The 22,419-nt window shown below is 33.9% G+C and overlaps 2 protein-coding genes across 6 annotated transcripts in view; one reads left to right on the top strand and one right to left on the bottom strand.

Annotated features, from left to right (window-relative positions):
* The window catches only part of Ine (solute carrier family 6 member inebriated), a 36,363-nt gene extending 33,549 nt beyond the window's left edge, over positions 1-2,814 (bottom strand). The window contains exons 1-2 of the mRNA XM_076319881.1: positions 2,591-2,814; positions 759-1,536 (exon numbers count right to left, since the gene is read on the bottom strand). Of these exons, the coding sequence (XP_076175996.1) occupies positions 759-1,522 (764 nt within the window). The 5' untranslated portion in view covers positions 1,523-1,536; positions 2,591-2,814. The remainder of the gene's footprint in view (positions 1-758; positions 1,537-2,590) is intronic.
* Positions 2,260-21,091, top strand: Cpr17 (cuticular protein 17). Of its 5 annotated transcripts, none has more exons than XM_076319885.1 (3): positions 3,042-3,315; positions 13,023-13,644; positions 20,345-21,091. In XM_076319885.1, exons 2-3 carry the CDS (start codon positions 13,633-13,635, stop codon positions 20,807-20,809), a joined length of 477 nt encoding a protein of 158 aa, XP_076176000.1. In that variant the 5' UTR covers positions 3,042-3,315; positions 13,023-13,632; the 3' UTR covers positions 20,810-21,091. The 5 variants fall into 5 exon arrangements, with proteins under 5 accessions (XP_076175998.1, XP_076176000.1, XP_076176002.1 ...); XM_076319887.1 differs by lacking the exon at positions 3,042-3,315 and adding an exon at positions 9,113-9,740; XM_076319886.1 differs by lacking the exon at positions 3,042-3,315 and adding an exon at positions 10,585-12,379.
* Positions 21,092-22,419: the final 1,328 nt, after the last annotated feature.

Here is a 22,419-nt window from a genome sequence, read left to right as displayed (position 1 = left end):
CTTCGTCCACGAAGATTCCCTGCACGTACAAACGCAACACCAAGTGATTTTCTACCAAAGAATACTAGTTAAAAACAGTCTGCGTACAGAACCAAAGACATAAATGGGTTGGAAACCCTTATCAATCCAAGCACGAATAATACCGCCAATCTTGAGTCAGCAATTTCTTTTCTGTACTCCTATTTCGTGTTCGCCCAAGATTAACGAGTATCCTTACAAATAAACTAAAAAACAAAAGAAAACAAAACAAAACTACCTCGTGAAACGTGTGTCTTTTCTCGTCACTTTGAAATGACCAAAGTTTGTTCGTAGTTGCTTGAAAATCACTCTGCGATCGTTTTGGAGCGATAAGGGTTAAAGTAGCTCAATTGCTGTGGATTAATTCCATCGTTCGAAAAGCGTTCCTCTGGTCGCATGCGAGGACGGGCAACAACGATTAATCGTTCTCGACCAGGATCGGCAATTACCCATTATCACCGAACAACATCTCGATTACAAAGCACCGAAGAGTCGCGATAACGGCTATCTTATCATCGAGGGGCAATCCGTCTCGCGATCCGGCGTGCACGGTTCCTTCGTCGCCTGAACGATCGTGATCCACGCTCTCGAACGAAGCTCGTGTAACCGCAACGCGTTCGCAACGTAAACCGCATGCAGACATTCCCCGGTCGAAGAGGAACCACGGGGCATGATTCATAGCTCGGTTCTTCCGACGCCTCTCGCCGAGACGCGCACGTTAGGTAATGTGGCTCACTTACGGCGGCGGATGTACCATGTTAAGCAGCTCCGACGGCGATGTGGGAACTCTACGTATCGTGAGCTTCCGGCCGTCGGAAGAGCCCATGCCGATCGATGCTAGAGAGCGTATAGACATGGAATCGGGGAACGCACGGACGTGGGTCTGCCCGTTTCCGTCAGCGAAGACGATCGACGCCCAGCTGGCACCCGGCGGGTGATACTGGTGTTGGTGGTCGTCCATCGTTGGATTGGACTTGACGGATCTCACGCTGGAGCAACGATGGCGTCCGTGAGAGTCGATCCCTCGATTGAATCTCAGTACACCCTGCGGGACGTCGCGGTACAGTTTGGTCTCCAATTGACCGATCTGCTCCCCGAGCTTGAATTGCTGGAGTCGATGGGGTTTCTCTTGGATGCTACCGGCGCTGTCGTTACGAGGGATGGCTCTCTTGAGACCGTTGCAGCTGGCCGAGGCGACGGTGATCTTGCGTGCTGGCTCCGCCGGGCTGAGCAAACGACCCCTTTCCTCGGACGGTGAGTCCGAGTCGGCGTCGTGATGATGTTGCTGCTGATAGCGCTGGTGTCCTGCCCTCGCCGCGTCAGGATCCATGTCGTCGGACGCGTCCTCCTCCTCCGGCATCGTGCTCATCTTGCGCACGCAGCTGCTCTGCTTGCCGATCACGCTCTGGAGACGGCCACTGTTGCCGTGTGGGTTCGTCTTGCCCGCGATCGTGTTGTTGCTGTCGTTGCCGTTGACGCCGCTGTTGCTGCCCGTGGCATTCATGATGGCACGACCATCTAACGACACAGAGAGAGAGAGAAACAGCTGTGAACGACAGAGCTCCCGGAAGGAGTGAGAGAGAGAGAGAGAGAGAGTGGGAGAGGGAGAGGGGGAACGGAAGGAGGAAAGAGACAGAGAGAGAAAGAGAGAGGAATTCACGCAGAATGCTTGCGCGGACTTCCGGTAATTTCATCGATACAAAGAAGCGCGGAAACATTCGTTCACTTTACTCGCTAGACGATGGACTTGCGAAATTTACCGAAACGAATTACGATGGATATGGAAAGTTATCGATTTTTTCGTTACAAAATAATAAATCCATCTTTTGCTCCGTAACGGTCAGCTGATCGAGCACGAAAGAGGACTTTGCTCTTAGAGCGTTCATCGAACACGAGTTCAAAAGACGTTACGAAAATAAATTGGCGTTTTGTAGAGATTTTGCCGATGGACTCGTTTACGAGACAGTGAAAGAATGAACTGCTCGAACGAGTGTTTCAATTCTCGCGTATAATTATCTGTACGAGCATCGAATAAATCGTTATCCGTTACGACGGTACACCGTTACCGATAACTTCTTCGATAAACATACAAATGTATTTACTCTTATTGGACGAAACGGGTATACGTAACGTACGTACAATAAAACAGTGCATCGAGATAAAATTGCACCGAGCACGGATGCGTTCACCACGGAATACCTGTTGAGGTAGCGCCGAACAGTGACCTATAAAAACCGATGTTCTCACCGTTCGACAAAATTCAGATACCTACGAGCTGAATGAAAACATCGGTTCCGAGGCGATACAATGAATCATTCGGAAACAAATCGAACGGAGTCTGTCTCTTTCTTGTCAAACGAACGGCAGATAACTAATACTGCACAAAGAGTAACCGATAAACGCATCCCGCTTTTCAGTCGAAAGTAAAGAGTTACCAAAGAGTTACGTATACGAGATACTAAATATCGATGATCGTCGAACGATTTAACGGATCGAACTCGCTCGGGCTACGAGATGAAGGTACGCGTGTACCAGTCGAACGACGAAGATCACGTGTTACCGAGCTAAGTACCTGTCAGATCGAAGAGGACCCCGACCGGATCGATTGCATTCCAATGAAGTCACCGAGACCCATCGATGTACCGAGGGCTGATGACAGGGTCACGCAACAATCCACGTGGTACCCTGACGTTCGTGAGTAATAAATGTTCCAGTTGATGTTTCGGAAACCGCCACGGTAACCGGAACGGTCGTCGTTTGCTGCTGCACGCGATTGCGATACGTCGACGTCGCGTCGCGACGGCGTTGTGTACGCCGATCGCACGTCACCAGCCGTGACACACGCGCACGTCTATCGCGTTGCGAGATCGACAGCGCCCTCTCGCGGTGGCGGTGGTTACCAGTGATACGAGAATCGTTGGGCCTCGGACCTGGCGCGCCTCTTTCGGGCAACTTCGTGTCTCCCCGTGAGGCCGGTATCCCTACCACCCGCCAGTTTCTCGGCTTTTCTACGATTCTCTAATAGCCGAATCGATCGACGCTCTGTACGATCTCGTCCGTTAGTTGACGTGATCGATGGATTCATCGAGTACAACGATTAGAACGAAAGTCTTCGCGTGAAAGCGACCGGTGGTAGATGAAGCGGTATTTTATGGAGAGTATTTGGCAATTTCTCGACGAAACAGTTTTTTAAATATCACGCGTGGCAATTATACATACGAACTGTACGAGTGAACACAAACGCGAGAATGCAAATAGGAAAAGGATAAAACAAAAGAGCAGGGATCGACGCAAACGGTTGACTTTTACTTCTCAAGTTTTTCATATTAAAATATCTGTTCTCGGGGTATTTTTCTTTTTTTTTTTTATATATAGAAAAACCTAATCTCTACCGTTAGGAATTTTCTTAAAAATTGTGTTCTCTTGGAACGGATGTTTTAGAATTTGCGCGATAAAATTTCTGTGAAAACTTTTGTATAATTTAAGAGAGACAGAAAGTTTCCGATGAATCATTACTATTCATTAGTGAATTTTAATCCATTAAGAACCCTTCGCTCCGATTCATCGGCAGATCAAATATCGAAGGAGAAGAAGACCATCTGAAGCGTTTGTAAAAATTGTTATACAATTATTTCTTCGTTTTTGTGGTTTATAGTTTTTTAGCAATTGGAATTAAAAAGAAGAACGCTTCTATTGTGTATACAAGGAGGAACCTTTTCTTATTTTTATTTAATTTTCTGTGAAACAGTGCTGTACAAGGATTGTTTATTAAGTTCTGTTATACCAAAATCGTATTCTGAAAATATCACGTTACAGGAGAATTGTCGCAATTTTCGTGCCGTGTCACATCGAAACCGTGTTCTCAAAGTACCGTGTTACAACAGGGTTAACTATAGTGCTTCATATTGCCTGAACACAGACAACCCATTCTACTGCGTTGTCGCATGTAGGACAGTAGAATTGGTCGACTTAAAACACGTGTGAATGGCGAAATTTCTTATCGCAGCATAAATGGTTGAACTCGTGATCGAAAACAATGATTAATACCGTAATTGTTATTCGTATCCAACTACACTGTTACATAATTAAATGGACGTCACGCAACAATATCTTTTGACTGCATAAACATTGTGCAATAATGTTTGCCTACATCCAGGAGCGATCTTTTTTTGAGTATTTATCCATTTATATCTGTATAAAATAATCGTGTAAAATATTTTACTTCCTTATTCTGAACAATAATAGACATCGTCATTACGAGTGTTAGATACACGCTACACGATGTAGCGTGTCATAGTTTGACGTGATAATAATTTGTATTCCGTCAAATCGACACATCAGAGTGAACATGCGAAAGAAGGAAAACATAAATTAGAGTAGATCGAGAAGAGTTTGTCTAAACAATTACGCTGACCTGTTTCTAATTAGTATACCAAGAAGATTAAATGAATTTTAATGTAATGTATATTTCAAATGTAATGCGGGAGGAATAGAAATATAAAAGTAATCTAACTTCAATTGAAATTAGTTTCTGAATAGATTCTTATAATAATTTAATGGAAAATCGCATTCCTATTTGAAATAGATACACCGTCAAACTTAAAACGTTTAATGAATATATCATAATATCATGAGATTAACGATGAAACTAAAACTAAAATTCAACTATAATAATAATAATAATAATAATAGTAACAATAATTTTATTGCTGAGAAAATATATTTTTCTTCGATAATTTAATATCGCTAATTATAGTATTAATCATATGTCCAACCTTTTTTTCAATTCTTTCGATTTTAAATATATTTTCCGCTCAGATAATGTTAGAAAATCAAATCCAATTGTTATTACAATAATTAAGAGACTTTCACAAATAGAATTAAAAAATACATATTTGATGAATAAATTGAAACTCCAAATTGATAAATTGAAACTTTCTTGAATAATATAAATTATTACAATTTCTTGGTTACAATATAGATACTATTTTAATTATATTCAGAAGCAAAAATACATATTCATTATCGTCGCTTATTCACTTTGACGTACGAATTCATTCCTTGAATTCTTATTTCTAAACATTAGATTTACATTCTAACATTCTCTAGACTCTCTCGCTCCTACGATGTCACTCAATATTTTATTACACCATCGAAACCTATAAATGACAATATTTTAATTAAATGTCTACAAATATAGCTTCTGGTATTTATTTCTGTTATTTGATTGCTTGTAAAATTATAATGTAAAATCTTAAAATTTCAAATGGTATTTAATTATATAATAGTGACTAATAAAATGTTATGTTATAGTCAATGTTACGTTATGCATTTATTCTATACGTAGATAATCAGTTTCCTTCTTTGAAATAGTAGTGTTTGTCATGTATACGTTAACGCGTTTTTAATACGTTTATTATTAGGGGTTCTTTCATGAACTTTAATACCATAATATCCATGAGAGCGTGGGTAAGTTGCACTCCATGCTAAACTTTATATCTGATGATACATTGTAAATAAGAACGTAGACTTTCCAGTTACGCGCAGTAAATTTCCATAAAAATATTCGAAAAATTATGTACGAGATATACGTAGTGATAGCAAAAAATCTTTGAACTAGTTCTATAAAAATGACAGACTAACCTAAGATTTTAGTGGCCATCATCTTCCTTAAAGTAACTTCCTTAACTGTGCCAAATCCTCTCTTTAAGCTTTGTCTTCGTTTTACAGAAGACGAAAATCCTCTCTATTCTGTTGATTTGGCCATTTGAGACTTTTCATCTTCTCTAGAATGAAGACGAAGCTCAAAGGAGATTTGACATTATTGGAAAGATTCAAGAAGAGACGAGATTAAACGAAGCACAAACAAAGAGAACTTTTAACAATGACAGTACCACTGAGACTGTTGCATTAAATCCTAAAGAGATTACTTTGAAGTAGTCATTTTAAACATTCTTTTACATCACCTTCGGGTCACCAAGTACCCAATTTGTACTTTTGGGTAATTTTCGATGGTGAATTTAATGCGTTTGAAAAAAATTGTCCTCGTTTCAAAGAAAAATCTATATCCTTATATATCGATATATGTCATATGGTTAGTAAACAAAATTTCAATCTAAAAATTTCATTTCCTTTGGAGTTGTTTCAAAGAAGAATGTTTGTTTCTTCAAGATATTCGCATTTAACACAAAATACTCATAATTTATGATAAAAAATCATTTTCTTAACTAGAATAGTGAGTATTGAATAATTCTAACACGTGTGTAATTATTAAAAATTTAATTAATCTTTTGAAATATCATGCATTGTATGTTGAACCGTCTTGATGCAAAGTTTGTTCTTCTTCTAACTATGAGGCTCGTATTTATATAATTTATATAGAAGCTAGTGTTTTTATTTTTCTTTTGTCTAATTTCGAGATTCATTTCGAGTTTGCTTTCATTCCAAAGTTTTTCAAAGAATTTATTATCACATTTGTGCATACTTTATTCTATCGATAACTGTTTATTCCGTGACATGCACAAACAGTTTATACTGCTGATGGATACGTGACTTAAACGACTCGCTAAACTAAGGCTGAATCACTGAGGCCTACTTACGTTACAACTATGGTTGCCAAACTTTTTGGTTAGCGCTCCCTAAAAAAGTGGCAAAGTTCTGAACTCGAGATTTACAGACAAATTTTTGTTCCATTTATTTTAATTAATTCAAAATTAAATAGATTTTGTTAACTTGAAGTGATTACATTTTTTTTCATCACTAGATATGACAAATTATTTAAGGAAAACTTTTGATTAAATTAAATGCTTATAAAATTATTGCACCAATAAATAAATAAAAGTAACACATTTGTATAATTTTCACACATTAAAATTTGGGAACGGAGACATTTATTATATGATATAAGTCGTGTATGTACAACGATACAAAAACAATGTATCCTTATAGTTAAATTCCAATGATCAGTGTATTATCTTCATCTTAGAAAGAAATGCTTAAGGAAGCCATATTTTTCAACATTAAATATTTTCTTTAGTCCTCTTCTCTTGAACTGTTCAACCTGTTGGAAAACTGTTTTGGAAATAGTGTTTTATAATGAAAATATGAAGACCAATACAACTGTTTCCTTTAACACATGACGATTAGATTAGGAACGAATTTGTAATGAATAGTGAACTTAGTTCTCAGGAGATATTTTGAACAGGAAAAAGACATATTCAATTAAGCAACGTGCATTTTTATAATTTTTCATAAATTCCGTTGCAAAAACTGAATACAGAATAAAAGTTCAAAGGAACTTTCTTCACCAGTTAGTCTCAAACTGCTTTATTATTAATTTAACGTTTTTGATAAGATTAATTATATTATATTTATAGGAAAGAAAGTTTAAGAACAAAAATTTTATTTTATTTGGACAAGCAAAAGTATCGAAGAATGAGAATTGACTTGACATTTTGTTGCCAGTTTAAAATGGGAGCTTTGTTCTTATAGAGGCTGATTAATGTATAAGGAAGACAATAATGTTTTCTGAAACGAAGATTGTTAGATTTATAATCCAAGTAGAATTAAATTAACAAGTAGAATCGAATAATAGCAATAAATAAAATTTAGAAGTAAGCGCAAAATAACAAGAATACGAAAAGGGATATACTACTTCTATAGGGTGGGCTACATAAAGTGTTTTTTTATGAAATGAATAATAAAAATATTTATGATATAAAAAAATGTAATTAAGCAACAACAGTTGTTAGACAAAGTTGAAGTATTTTAGTCGAAAACTGCTATTAGACAGAATTGTAGTTTTTAAAGAAAAAAACTACGTATCAATATTTATCATTACTACCTTTATTTTTGATCACATTGGGATTACATTGTAATGGATTGTGAGAGAATGAATATGTTAAAAATAGATAATGTTTTAAATAAATAATTTGATATAATGAACCTAATCATAAGAGAAATCGACAGATTTGGAGACTTTGCATGCATAAATGCGCAATCTAGTAACATAATTAATATCAGAAAAATTGTTTCAATAGTATTGAATTTGTATTTTTCATAAAGAGCCAAGTATATTCTGTACCAGTTAAAAAAAAAAAATAGTTTTCTATCCATGGCTCCTCAAGGGTCTGTAAACGTGGTGGAATCCGAAACCTTAAATGAAAAAGAAACCACATTATATAATGGAATAAAAAAATAATTCCCATAGCATCTCATTATTAAATTACGCAGTGAAAAAATTACTAGCGTCAGTATTAAAAATATTTAATATGTCCTAGAAACTAAGAAACTGAAATATTTAAAACAAATGAAATTCTTTCTATGGTTTTATCAACATTGCGAATTTTATTGGATTTTTCGTTTGCAGAGCGACAGTTCTATTCGACAGTGAAACATTGAGGGCTAATATTATTCAACAAAATAAAGTAATTTATTATACTGAATATTTATTTTCAAGAAGACATAGATATGTGAATCCGTTAATTTTAGAGCAAAATTAAATTAAAAATTACGAAACCATCTACACGATATTTGAAAATTTTAAACAAATAAATGTTTATAGAAAATAGTTTTAAAACATATTAAAGAATTATAATTTAAATTTACTGTAGGGAAGCCGTTAAAAACTTTTCTTCCTTGAGGGCCTCCGAGAGAAGTTGAAGTTTAAGAAATACTTTTTCTATACCAACGCGCGTATGGCATTTTGTAAAAGTAAATTTGAATATTTGAAAGCGAGAAAAGGATGTTGAAACACACGGGATCATGATTACATGATAAAGTGATTTGTAAAAGATTTAAATAATTATATTTTTAATTTTGTTTTGTCAGCAGAAATATCAAATAATAACAGATTTTGCGTCATAAATGTTACTATTAAAGAAAATCATTTTCGAACGTATATTGTTTAAAACAGAAATATCTAGGAAAAAGAGTGTTTTACTTCATTGTTGCAGCAGATCAGTATGCTACAATAGTATATTTGACGAGATCCACAAAAGATTATCAAAAGATCATAATAAACTTTTTTAATAAAGAAATATCACCGTGAACTAAATCGACAATTAAACATCACTGTGTCTTTTTCAATTTCGAAGAAACTTTTATTCGAGATTTCATACCAAATGAATCGATATTTTCGTGTTTGAAAATTAGTGTCACGTACCTTAAAAACTAAATGAAATAATCTTATTTAAAACGATATTTTTCGTTTAATGTACCTATACTTTTCGATTATTGGAAAATAATTATACATCCGTAAAACCGCGACACGGTAGCAAAGTTTCAATTACTCCTAAAATCAGAATTCATTTAACCTGTCAACTCTAGATACTTTAAAACACAAAACTTACCATAGATATTTAAGCACAGAGGCATTCGTGCTAAAAGCATACATTTCTGATAAATATACATTCATCTATGTCACACGTGTATGAAATTAAATACATTCTTTAGAAAACCATCGTAAATTATATTTTTTCATTGATGTACAAAGTGCGTGTAATTCTTCTCATCGAGGATCTTCCACTTTAAAAGACAAATATTGACCCGCACCTATTAGGTAGCCATTAATGCAGTTATGTGAACGCAGCCTATCGTAGACAGCGCACCGCGCCGTTAGGATCACTCGGCCAAGGACTCGCATCGGTGGAGTTCAATTCCCACCGAGGAATGAGTAACGGTCGTTCAACACGCCGATGTCATTATCCTCGGATAAATAACAGGTACAATTGAACGTAACGTAACCTTTCTCAGTTGCAAGCAACGCGGTAACGTTAACTCATTGTCAGTGTTGCACGTCCAGTGAAGAAGTCCCACTTCGCGGAGACTCTGGTTTCTGACGAAACAATGAAGATTCGCACGGAAAAATTGAATGTCGTTGAATCGGTTTCGAGAATTTTCGACCTACTGATCTCAATCGTCCGATAAAAACAATTTAGCGTACTTACCGAATATTTAGGGCTGCATTTTCCAAACGTTTTTAATGCAGGAACACTTTTCACCGGACGAAGTATTTACGGAACATTTACAACGTTTCTCTAGTGATACAATTTTTCAAATTTAAATGTTCAAACACGTTTAATTTTTTGAGAAATAACTGAACTCAAAATCGAACTTTTTTTTTATCGTATGTTAGAAATATAGAAGGAAAGGGATAATTTTCGGATCAAAACCGACCACTAAATTTATTATTCAATTTAAGAAACAATAAAAAAGTTATCGCGTTATGCAATGATTCAAACCTATTAAATATGCCTTAACAAACAGAAGAAGTTGCTAATAACCCTATTGTAAATATGTACATTTAAAAAAGAATTATGTACAAAAATATACGTATATAAATAATAACATTGCTGAGGTAATGAAAACTTTATGCTAGATGAGAAAAGTTATGTATGTGAACAAGTAAATGCAAATAATAATTTTTATCGCGTGCTTACCTATCACGTGCTTATATATAATATTTTATCTTGTCACTTAAAAAAGTTACACGGGATCGGAAGAAAGTATCTTTATTTTCCAGCTTTGTCGTAACAGAACGAATCTTCTAGGGCTGTAGATCAAATGAAACGATTGATGAAGAAATCTCACTTCTAATATTTACTATTACCACGCGATTCCAGTTTTACTGAATATCACCGACGATAATTGCGTTCGGATGCAAATGTCTCGTAACTCCGACGATGGTGGACCTAAAAGTTTAGACGCATACCAAAACATCATAAATCACTTAATTGTTTCGTCTATCTTTCTTTCGAATTTATTTGATGTTCATTGAATGTAAATGTCCATTACGGCCGTAAAGTTTCGAGACACGTTAACTCGAAAGTATGACGGCCATTTTCAAGGGAAAGCCTATTCGTGAAACTACCTCTCAAGTGGGATTTACATAGCGTAAATGGCTCGATGCTTCGTCATAAAAATTGAACGAAGATGAGATGATCACAGATAATTACAGCACAGGTCAAAGTCACATTTGAACACAGAGAAAATTTATCTGTCACTTCGTGCACAGTTAACGTTCCCGTGCCATAGATTTCAATGACACAGTACTTGACGAGGATGCTAGTTAAATTCCCGCGATGAAACGGCGAGGTTCTTTTCCATTTGACATTAAAGCCTACGTAAATATTTGCGGGAACTTTTAAACGTAATCAATTTTCATTTCTATCAACTCTGTGAAATGTCTCATGAATTTATTTATCGTGCGTGGGTAAAACTGTGCTGTTCAATTCAGTCGAGAGAGAGAGTTGCGAGTACAGGAGCGCGAGTGTCCTAACGCTGTGACTGTTTGATGGTACTTAATGAGAGATGAGAACATTCTAAATGGACTGTTCTTATTTGTCCTTGGCATCTCTGTATCGAGATTTTACAGAATTTTCAGATAGTTCGTACAACTAATGGATACCTCTGTGATAGATTTGTTGTTTCGATGAGAGAACAAATGCTGTACAGAGAGAATTGGCGAATGCTGATTTGCAAGAAAATTCATGACACAGATGGGTTTGTAGAGAGAGAGAGAGGGATGGAATATTCAGTTATCGTTTCTAAGGACGTCACCAAGTAACACATGTTTCGACTACGCTTATGACTTAACAGCAGATGTACAGAAAATGGCCCAATTGTCATAGTAGAGTTTAGATTCAAACCATGTCATAAAAATCATTTTGATACCCAATTCGAACATAATTTTAAGCATTCAACGAATTCTTGATAGAACATCCATTATACGAACACTACTATTTGAACTTTCTATTATTCGAATAGATGTCATCATAAAGTATCTTGTTTCTTATTGAAACATTCTTGCATAGCAGTAAAATATTATTATTATATATATTTTTATTTTTATTTTAATTATGACAACTTATTTACTACTGTTTACAACTCCTTACGGGCCAGTCAGCAAATTTGATGAGTATAAATTGAATTGGGGCAAGGTGCCCTGTTTCAAAGTATCTTGATATCGCATATTTAGGTCCAGAGTTTTCTTTCTTTACAAGGCTACACGAACAAGTTCGTCCAGTGGTTCCTCGTGAACATCACAAAAATTTAATCCGAATAATGACATCCACGCGATACAGTAACAATTAATGCATTAAAGAATAAAAATTGCACGGTAGCGAGAAAGCAGTCATGGTATTAGAAAAAAGGCTTGGATGGTATGATGCACAAAAAGAATAAAATTCCACATAGATGTGTTAAAAGAACTAGGATTCAGCGGTTAAAAATATGTGATGCAAGTACTTGTAAGAAAATCATTCGCATATATTATTTCTCTAATTGATGCCAAAAGAATAAGTTCTCCACTATGCAAAAACTTCCTTAACTCTAGGAGGACTTCTGGGATCTTGACTGGAAGGTACATATTGCAATGTATGTAAGGGTATTACCTAACGAAGTAATATTTGCAGTTAATAGTCAGTTACAGCGAGTATTACTCTGACGTGACGTAGAAGTAAATTTGAATTTAATTTAATTATTTGGCGAATTCCTGCGGCGAAACTTTCCGTTTTCTTTATGTGTTATCATTTAAGCAAAACAGTAGATTCCTTCTATTATACTCTCCTTTGTACGTTTACTCTTTGTTCTATATTTCCGCTTATTCTAAGCTGAACTATATAAATATTTTCTACGAATACAATTAATTTTCTCTCGTAAATGCTATAAATTCATTTATTTGAAAATCGATAACATTGATATTCGAGAGAAGCCTTAAATGACCTCGGAAGTCCATCTTGACAGAAGGTACCCTAGAGCTAACCTAACGTATCATCCTATCAGTTCTGACAAAATATCGGTTCAACATGCAATTTCTAAATTTGTAGAAACTCTTCGATTAACAACCGAGCAATTCATCGAAATCGTGACTTGAACCGCTCGTTCAACGACCAGCTTCGTGATCGTCTCTTAATCGCGTTCAATTACGGAACTACCATTCCTCGCAATCGTGACCGACCACCCGAAGATCGTGCGTGTCCCAAATAAATATTTCTTTCTTCCAGGCATCAAAGGGCTCGTGTTAAATGCTTGTTTCGTCAAAAATGATGGTAGAGATCTCGTCGATCCTTGTATTGTCCGGGCTCGCCGAAAAGGAGAAGGCACCACTACCCACATGGTGATTACGCAATACCGGGGTTACGTAAGTGAAGACGGTGCTTGTACGGGACGAGAAAATCCGCAAGTTCCTCGCGTCGCGGCGAGCGGTGAAATCGCCTTAAAAAGCGGCGCGATGCAGGGAGCCGAGCGAACAATCGCGCATCTTTCCTTCTTCTCATTGTTCCCGTTTTTGTTCAACGGGGGTGTGGATCGTTCGTGGTTAGATGTACTCTAGAGGGAGAAGTGGCTGTCCCGAAATAAACTTTCTCGGGTTATGTAAAGGCTGGCAGCTGGCTTGTAGACTCGCCGGTATAAAGGTCGGCTGTGCCCCCAACAGACCAAGAGTTGCTCACGAACTTCACGCCGGCAACCATCGGCGGAACATCGACGCTCTATATGTGACGTTGCCTTTTTACCAGCACGCAGACCTATCTTCCACTATTCTCGCTGTATCGCACTTTCTCGTGTGAGCGTTGGGTTGTTGCACAGGCGCGTGGATCTCATCGTTTCGGCAACATGCGTGCCCTGGTAAGTGTCTTCTTTCGCCTTGCCTCTCCGGTTCTCTCCCGCGTCGCTTGCAATTTCCTCTCTCGCGTTATTTAGTCGAAGTAGGGAGGGCCAGAGATGGACGAAATTTTTAACCGGATAAACGTTTCGAGTAACGTATAAAAGATAAACTTTTTCAGTCGGTCGAAATTAAAATTTGAATTGTACAACGAAATATTTCACGACGGACCAATCAAAGTTAACTGCCCGATCGAATACACGTCGGGAATAAATCGCTGTTTGGCATTTTTTATTGGAATGAAATTTTAACCATCTCTGTTGGGCGGAAGGTTAGAGTGACGTGACCAGACGCTCTGATTTCGATTGGATTTTTACAATTCGTAACGGAAAGTTTGTTATTTTTAACACGTTAACTGATTAGATAGGTCTATTTCTTTGTACTAAACGTATATAATCATATGAAATAAAAAATGACAATAATTGACACTAGATGAGAGAACATTTTCGAAGGACGTCCGTCAAGTCAAATTTTCAAACTTTGATCGAGTAAAGTTTGTAAGATGTTCAGGTATTTAGAAAAGAAAGAATTATTTATAAGTTAGTTTATTAGGCAACATACATTTTCGAAGGAAATGATAAATTTATACACAGAATAGTTTTTAATAATTTTTTATGGTCTCGCTCAATTAAATATTAGTTACTAGTTTCTTTATCGTCAAAGATTAAATATATTATATAAAATTTCAAGAAATTTCGTTCTTTGATATTTCTAGAAAGGCACGATAAGTATTATTTTCAAATTTCATGTTATTAATACCCACATTACAGAATATATGTAAATGTCTAGGCATAATTTAAAGAATGTCAATATCCTATATAATAATTATATTTAATAATAAAGAATTTGAATCGTAAAACCAAATCATTTATCTTTTTAATTGGTGGACAAGAAAAAGAATAGTGATTATAGTAATTCATAACTTTTAAGTTTAAGATTTTATTTTTCGTTATACTTTAAAGTGGAATATTGTACAATATACAGAAATTTTAATAAAGAAATATTATTTGTATTAATGTCATATGTGAAATCATATAATTTGACTGTAATTTTATTCGATTGATATATGGAATAATTACCAAATTTTCAAATTTTGCCTTGAAAAGATTTTATCAGTTTAGGTTAGAGCTAATTTCACGATTTACTTCATTCCCGTTTCTGACAGAAAAAAAATATTCGTAAAGGTAGTTGGTTGAGATGACACGAGACAGTTGAGTTAGGTCAGTGTCACCGAGTCTGAAAATTTGCTTCGTTGAGAAATTTAATTGGAATATTGCACAATCTCTGATATTCTGATTTTTAGTTAACGACGATACAGATTAAATACGTAAATATTTACATTTTGTATAAATTAAAGTGGTAAACGATAATTGTACATCTTCTTTAGATTATCATGGATTTTATCATTAAAACGTAATTTTATACTTGACAATTGCTATAAAAAGTTATACAATTAGAGTGAAGAGTAGTCCATGAATTGAATCAATTAATATTTTCCCTTCTATTAATCTTAATTAAATTTGTATATAACGTAATAAATCCATTGAATTTATTATGAAAATTCACTTTTAATTTGAACGTAAATACATTACTAACAAAATGGTCTCCTTGTTTCTTTTAATTTCTCAATAAGTTTTTTCATATCGATTAGGTTATATATAAGTGTTGAACGAAAAAATTCTCAATTAGAAGTAATAAATAATTATTGAGGTATGTTTTATAAAAATACTTTTAATAGCCAAATTAGCTTGTACGAGTATTTTCTTTACAAATTATCTCATATGTACATGAACAATAATTTATATTCAATTGAATTGCTATAAGATACAAGGATAAAAAAGTTTGCAAAATAATTATTAACGTGATAAGCTATGAAAATATAATGTCTAATGCAGCACGTCAAATATTTTATGTATAAGAATTTTAATGTTCATTTCCACTATGCAGTCACAATGATGTCACTGTATTAGAGGCTCATTAAAAGCATGATCGTAATTGTGAATTTACTTACCAACTAGGACATCCCAAGTGTAGAATTTCGCGCGTAGAAAGTACTCGTATAGAGTTAAAACTTTTGTTTAGCACGTGTTAGTAAAAATTTTGTTCGAGTTACGTAATCTATCTCTGCAAAATTTTAAATTCAATATTCTCGGTAGCAACTTACGTCGCCATACGTTTTCTTGTAAAATCAATCTTTACAGTTGCAACAAGAAACTTTATTAAGTTAACGTTACGGTTATTCTATCGGCTGTCTTTTGGCACAAAATTCAAAAATATCTCTGATACAACTATAGTGGGAAGGTATAGCAACAAGTAAAACAATTTTAATAAACAACTTTTATTCTCGATTTTTAGACTTATACTCAATGAGTAATTCACAAACTTTTAGGTAGAGAAATTATTTGAATTTACAAAAACGAAGAATAAAAGCAAAGTGCAATTGTTTGAATTCGGACGATCATATTTTTATTAACTCACGTATAAGAGCTACTAGAATCGTGTCTCGTCCGTCCCTTTTACCGCTCACAATCGCAATAATTATCGTGACCTACCTACTAACACATCTGTCTTGCCCTGACCTTTCCCGGAGAAAGGTATCTCAACGGATTTACAGGACAAACATGACGAAGATTAAAGCATAGGTGTATCGACTTCTATTTCCACACGCTCTAGCTACGCCTTAGTTCGAGATAGAAAGATATTCCGACAGATCGAACCTTTTTGAATCTTCAATTTCTCCGAGCGAAAAATATTGAAAATTAGTAATAAATATTGCTCGTTATCGTGAAAAATCATAGACAAAACTTTTATAAAAAGATATACCACACTAATAGAATCTTTCCGAATCGGAACAAAAATATCTTAGATACTTAACGAAGGCATTGTCAAAAGTTGTATGTATAAAGTATTGAAACTTATACTGTTACTATTATACTGTTCATTTACTCCTATACTATTATATCATGCTCTCTATGTTCAATTAGATTAATTTTACTGAAGAGAACCGAGAAATATTACGGTTAAAACGTTGCAAGCAAATTAATTAAAATTGTTTCTTCTACATGCGTGAAAGAATATGAAGAACACAAAGAATTGAGAAAGGGAAGAATAAACAAACGAATATGAAAAATATTATAACCAAAGAATATATTTTTCTGCTACATGTGTGAAAAAGTATGAAGAACACGAGGAAATGAGAAAAGGAAAAATAAACAAACAAATATCAAAAATATTATCTAAAGAGCATATTTTATTTTCAACAAACATTCGATCCATTGTTTGAGTTCTTTACTATAAATCAAAGTCATGTTCGTTTCTACCTAAAATACAATATATTTTATTTTAGTTTACAGCTAATTGTATATAATTCCGTTTGCAGTTTTTACATAAAATACAATGTGTGTTGTATTTTAAATATAAACAAATGTTTCTATGATACATTTCTATGTTTGCACATAGCAAGGTCGAATATATCGAATGTTGGTTATCGAAAATTTGTCTTGGAATGTAACAAGCAATATACTTATACTTTGGAATAGATAAAAATAATTTAATCCTAGGATAACCATGTTCTAGGATAACAACATTGTACAATGAAAATAAAGATAAAATATAAATAAATTCTAGGTAATAATTCTGAAGGTTGAAGGATTATATTGCGTAAGATATTATCCTGTAACTTATCTGCTATTTGTTTTTATTCGAAGTACTAAGCATATCTCTTGACGTGTTTTATAATAAATAGACAAAGCCTATATATGACAAAGTCAAATATCTTAAAAAGGATAAGTTTTAGAACAACTAATATATAGTACTTTTATACTCAAAATTTGCTATTCAATCAAAGTCAAGCATAAAAAATTAGTCTAGTAATTTGTGTATTTCCTCTACACCTCCATTTGTATAAAAATCTTTTTTACCACATTATGTATTTCTTTAAATGTAACAACTTTTGCACGGAACATTTTCGAATATTATTTAAAATAATAAAGATCTTCAGGTGTACAGAATTCGTGAAGAATGCTGTATATCTGTAAACTAATAGCGTCGGAAATATCTAACTACATAATTTTATAAGTCAAACATTCCATAACAAGCTGTAGATTCAGATTACACCTATTAGTACTCAAGAGACTGTGCTACTTTAGGTATTAGTCAACTGTGACATGTGTACCCGCATGTACGGTTCTATTGACTTTCAAATTAAAGTTATTGTCATTCAAATTAGAAAGTTAAATCTCTGAAACTACTGCTTTCTTAACATATGTTTATTAACATTTTCTCATTTTATCGGTTAGTTTTATTAATTAAACTTCGTGATCATTTGGACCCTATATAAGTTAGATCCAGAGATTCATAGTATATGTGTTAATATTTAAATGTTTGCAATTAAAAAGTTTGACGAGCAAAATCTATATATTGAGCTGAACAACTATTCATGCCAACTGTCAAATTGCACAAGTATTAAGAAAGTTGCAGTTATGAAACGTACATTGTAAATGTGAACTATACGGAGGTTGTGAAGTAACGATGAAGAATGAGTCCGTCTGAAATGAATGAGATTCGAGTTCAGTGCTTATCAATGAATACTAATCAACACGTAAGCTTTATTTAATTGAAATCGAGTAGTACTCGTTAAAATAAATACTTTTTATTCTGTATGCGATGTACTCGGCACCAATCAGCTGGATTTGAAATTTATAATGAGTAATTTTTAAACTTTATCGAATCTGTACAATCATGTCTACACTTTTCAACGACACACACACACACACATATAATATAGTAATATATTAATTATTGTGAGATATTTTTCACAGAAAATTTAAACACGTTTATAACACAGAGAAATTCAAAAAATATTGAACATTATCAAAATTATTATATATTACTTAACGTTTATTATTCTAGAGTAAATAGAGTAAGAATATATTAGACTACAAAAGACTTTGAGTTGAGAGTTTCTTCAAACCTTAGTTCAGACTACATATTCATGCAAAGCTTAATTTACTAAATAAGGAATCTTTAAAAGTGTTAAATCCTTTTCGAACCTTTCTGTGGATACAAATATAAACACATTTTTACTGCTTTTCTTTTCTGAAAAATGAGTACAGAATTCATAACTGCCCTTTCAGGTTTTAAGATTATCTACGATTTGTTTGATCCCATCGTTAGTACATATAGATCATTGCTTCGAACGTGTAATTTATTCTAGGAGTGCTAGTAACATTTATACTGTACACATTTGAGACAAAAATAGAAATTCGAACATGAAGATAGTCAACGCATGCGTTAAAGGAATAAGCACTTCCCGAAATCTTTAACACTGACTTCATGATTTAGTACAGTCGTAAACATCGCATCGATACGAGAATATATTTCTCATCGTACGGTTACACGCGATAAACGAACAACTTTCATGAAAAAATCGAATAACCAATGGAGAGTATTATTCCATTGAATCAATCGTACCTAACAACTTTCTTTAAGCGCTCGTGATGCATTATGTAATATAGGAAATTGCATTAATCACTCATCTTGGCAGCGATAACACGTGCATTTAAACCGCTAATTAACGATTTAAACAAAGAGGTGTCTTTTTCGAAATATATAAGGATGACTAATTGACACAAATTCTTACATCATAAATACTTGATAAATTAAATTTGCAAATAAATTTTGAAACTGTTCATCAACGAACAAGAAAAAATTAAAACAAAGTGCCGATCCAAACATGTACTTCATTTTTTTAGTACATTTATGAATATTTAGATTCTGTAAGTTTTATTACGTTTCTCTAGACTGTAAAAAATTGTTATTTTAAAATGTAATGAAAAAAGAGCTTCTCAACCATGTGAAATGTAACACAATTTTAATAAAATCATATTATGTAGTAGTCATATAATGAATAATAGTTTGTAATAAATAGATACTTAGAACATTATTATAAAGTATGAAGCTATAATAATTTACATTGAATAAATATAATATAAATTTTTGGTCTTAAATACATAAAAACATACGTTGCTGGGAAACTATAGAGTTGCACTATGTCTAAATTGCATATAAAAGTAAACAACACAATGCTAAAGCTATTCTTGAAAGAAAAACATTTTTGTTTAGGATCCAGTAAGAAATTAGGTTCTTATTATATGTAAAACTATACTTTCAGTGAAATGAAAATAACCATAGACATTGAAAATTGTTACATTTCGTGCAATTTTTTATAACTCCAACATTATTTTTTGATCGAAGGAAAAGGTAATAAATTAACGAAAAAATTAGAGGCTTATAAGTTTAGTTTATTTAAAATGTCTACTTAATTAGCAGCTTTACAGATAATTTGTTACGTTTACAATTATCCTACATACAATAAAGCTATGAAATATTTTATATATTTGGGGTCCCGTAAATATGGAATTATTTCATATTTAATATCACTCCGTGATATTTATCTCCAACACCATGATATCAACAACGTTACAATTCTCATAATATTTTCTATCTCTTAATTTAATCACAAAAGAAGGTTGACAAATAAGTAGATTTACAGATTGGTTAAATAGCTGAAAAGAGTAAATTTTTCTAAACGTAAGCTTTCGAGCTACCTGCGTTACATGTTGTTGTCTTCGATAATATTCTAATTCTACGGTACAATTTTAGGTTTTCCTTACACTCGTCGCAGCCGTCCACTGTCAGGAATACTTCCGTCAGCCTGAAAAGGTCGTAGCCGAAAACCGAGACTTGGGTGACAATCGTGGTCACTATTCGTTCAACTACGAAACCGAGGGCGGTATTGTACAGACTGAGACCGGAAGCCGTAAATACCCTGGCACGTCATCGGAGACCCAATTGATTCAAGGATCTGTGCAATACAATGCTCCTGACGGCACGCCGATCGCGATCAGCTGGACCGCCGACGAATTTGGTGCTCAAGTAGCGGGCACCCATGTACCAACACCACCTCCGATACCACCAGCCATTCAGAGAGCTCTCGAGTGGCTCGCGAAACAACCCTCGACTCCTGAACCCGAGGAAGCATCCAAAGATTCACCCAGTCAACAGAACACCGTACCAACGAATAATAACCGACAGTTCAAACCTCTACGGCCGAACCAACGAAACTGACACCCGTTTCTAGTATTAAGTAGCCTCTATGCTCAGTTAGTCGTCTGTAATGTAACTCGGAATAAATTTGTATTTTTGTAGAAAACCCGAGCGTCTCGACTTGAATCGCTTCTCTCTTAAACACTCGTTTTGTGTAACAGTGATTGTTCGTTTTCAATTTCCTGTTAACGGTAGCTTTATAAGTTAGAGTTTCTAAGACAAAGGTGGCAAAATTTTATAACGAAGAAACATCAGCGGTGTACGAAGTGATATATGAAAATTTACTAAAAGTACTGAACAATATTCAATCTGCGAGTATTTAAATTATTATCATGCCTCGTGTCACATGAGAATTTATTAAAAATATTGAGCAATATTTAATTTGCGAATATTTAAATTACTATCGCGCCGCGTTCTAATATTTAAATTTATAACGAACTGGACAAATATTTTTCGAACTTCTGTACGGAAAATTGATACTGAAAAAAGATTCTAGATTTTTTAACTCTTTCCATACGGTGTACGTAACACATTTGCGTTTATTTAAATTTTCTGTAAATGTAACCAATATCGCACTTTCATAAAATTGTCTCGATTTAATTCGGAGCAGTTGAAATACAATACAAAAACAATTGAAGGGTCCAGGAGAAAAGCAATTGTAGTTAAAATCGCAAAATGTTAAAATTTGTGTATTTGAAAAACAAATTTTGTAAACACTCCCATTGTAAACGATCGAAAATTTAATTTTCTCCTTTTTCATAACGGGTTTTTAAATTTAACGTTGTTAAAAAATTTGAGATAAATTTTATGAAAGTAAAATTTGCTTTTACAATCTGGACTTTTTCCAATCTTTTTTTCAAGGAAAAATAGTACTATTTATTTTAACAGGCATTTAATTAGAATATTAGTTTTTCTTCTATTTGTGTAATTTGATTACACTCCAAAACTCACTTAATCGGATTTTATTTATTCTTCTATTTTAAAGGGAAAAAGAAAAAATATGTAACACTGATCTTTTTTTCTCAAACTCAAGATTCAAGATTTTTTGGCCCTTAATTCCTTATTATACTAAAATTTTTTAGTTAGCTCCAAGATCTAAGAGATGATAGTAAAATTTCAATTTTAATTTGTAATGGACTGATTGTTTTTTTTTTTTTTTTATTGCCTAGTGCAGAAAGTTAACTAACCGTACACACAGTTGGTAGATTTATAATACTATGATCTGATATAATATAAAATATATCAATTTTTTGACCAACCGTATTATTTCATTGAGATATATGCAATTTATTAAAAAATATTTTCAATTTGTATACTTTTTTCCAAAAATGTTCATGTTTTTCCAATTTTAAATTTAAAATGAATTTTATTTAAAATCAAATGCGTGTGACGTAGGTTCGCTACTCTTGCTCTTAGGTACAAGATCATGTTTGCAAACATTGTTACTCAGTTTCTAAATCGTTTTTGCAGTTATTTATAATTTACATAGAGATACACATCCCTACCCAAGGTAACATAACATTTTTTGCGCAGTAATGTTTTTTATATGATATGCATGAACAAGAAAAATTCATGCAATGCATGAACATTGTATCCCAATTGATAGTGGCACGACTAAACAAATTACAAAA

Source organism: Ptiloglossa arizonensis, chromosome 9 (genome assembly GCF_051014685.1).
Source record: "Ptiloglossa arizonensis isolate GNS036 chromosome 9, iyPtiAriz1_principal, whole genome shotgun sequence".
Lineage (NCBI taxonomy): Eukaryota > Metazoa > Arthropoda > Insecta > Hymenoptera > Colletidae > Ptiloglossa > Ptiloglossa arizonensis.
The sequence above is the reverse complement of the archived record's forward strand: the minus strand, read 5'-3'. Positions and strand labels throughout refer to the sequence as shown.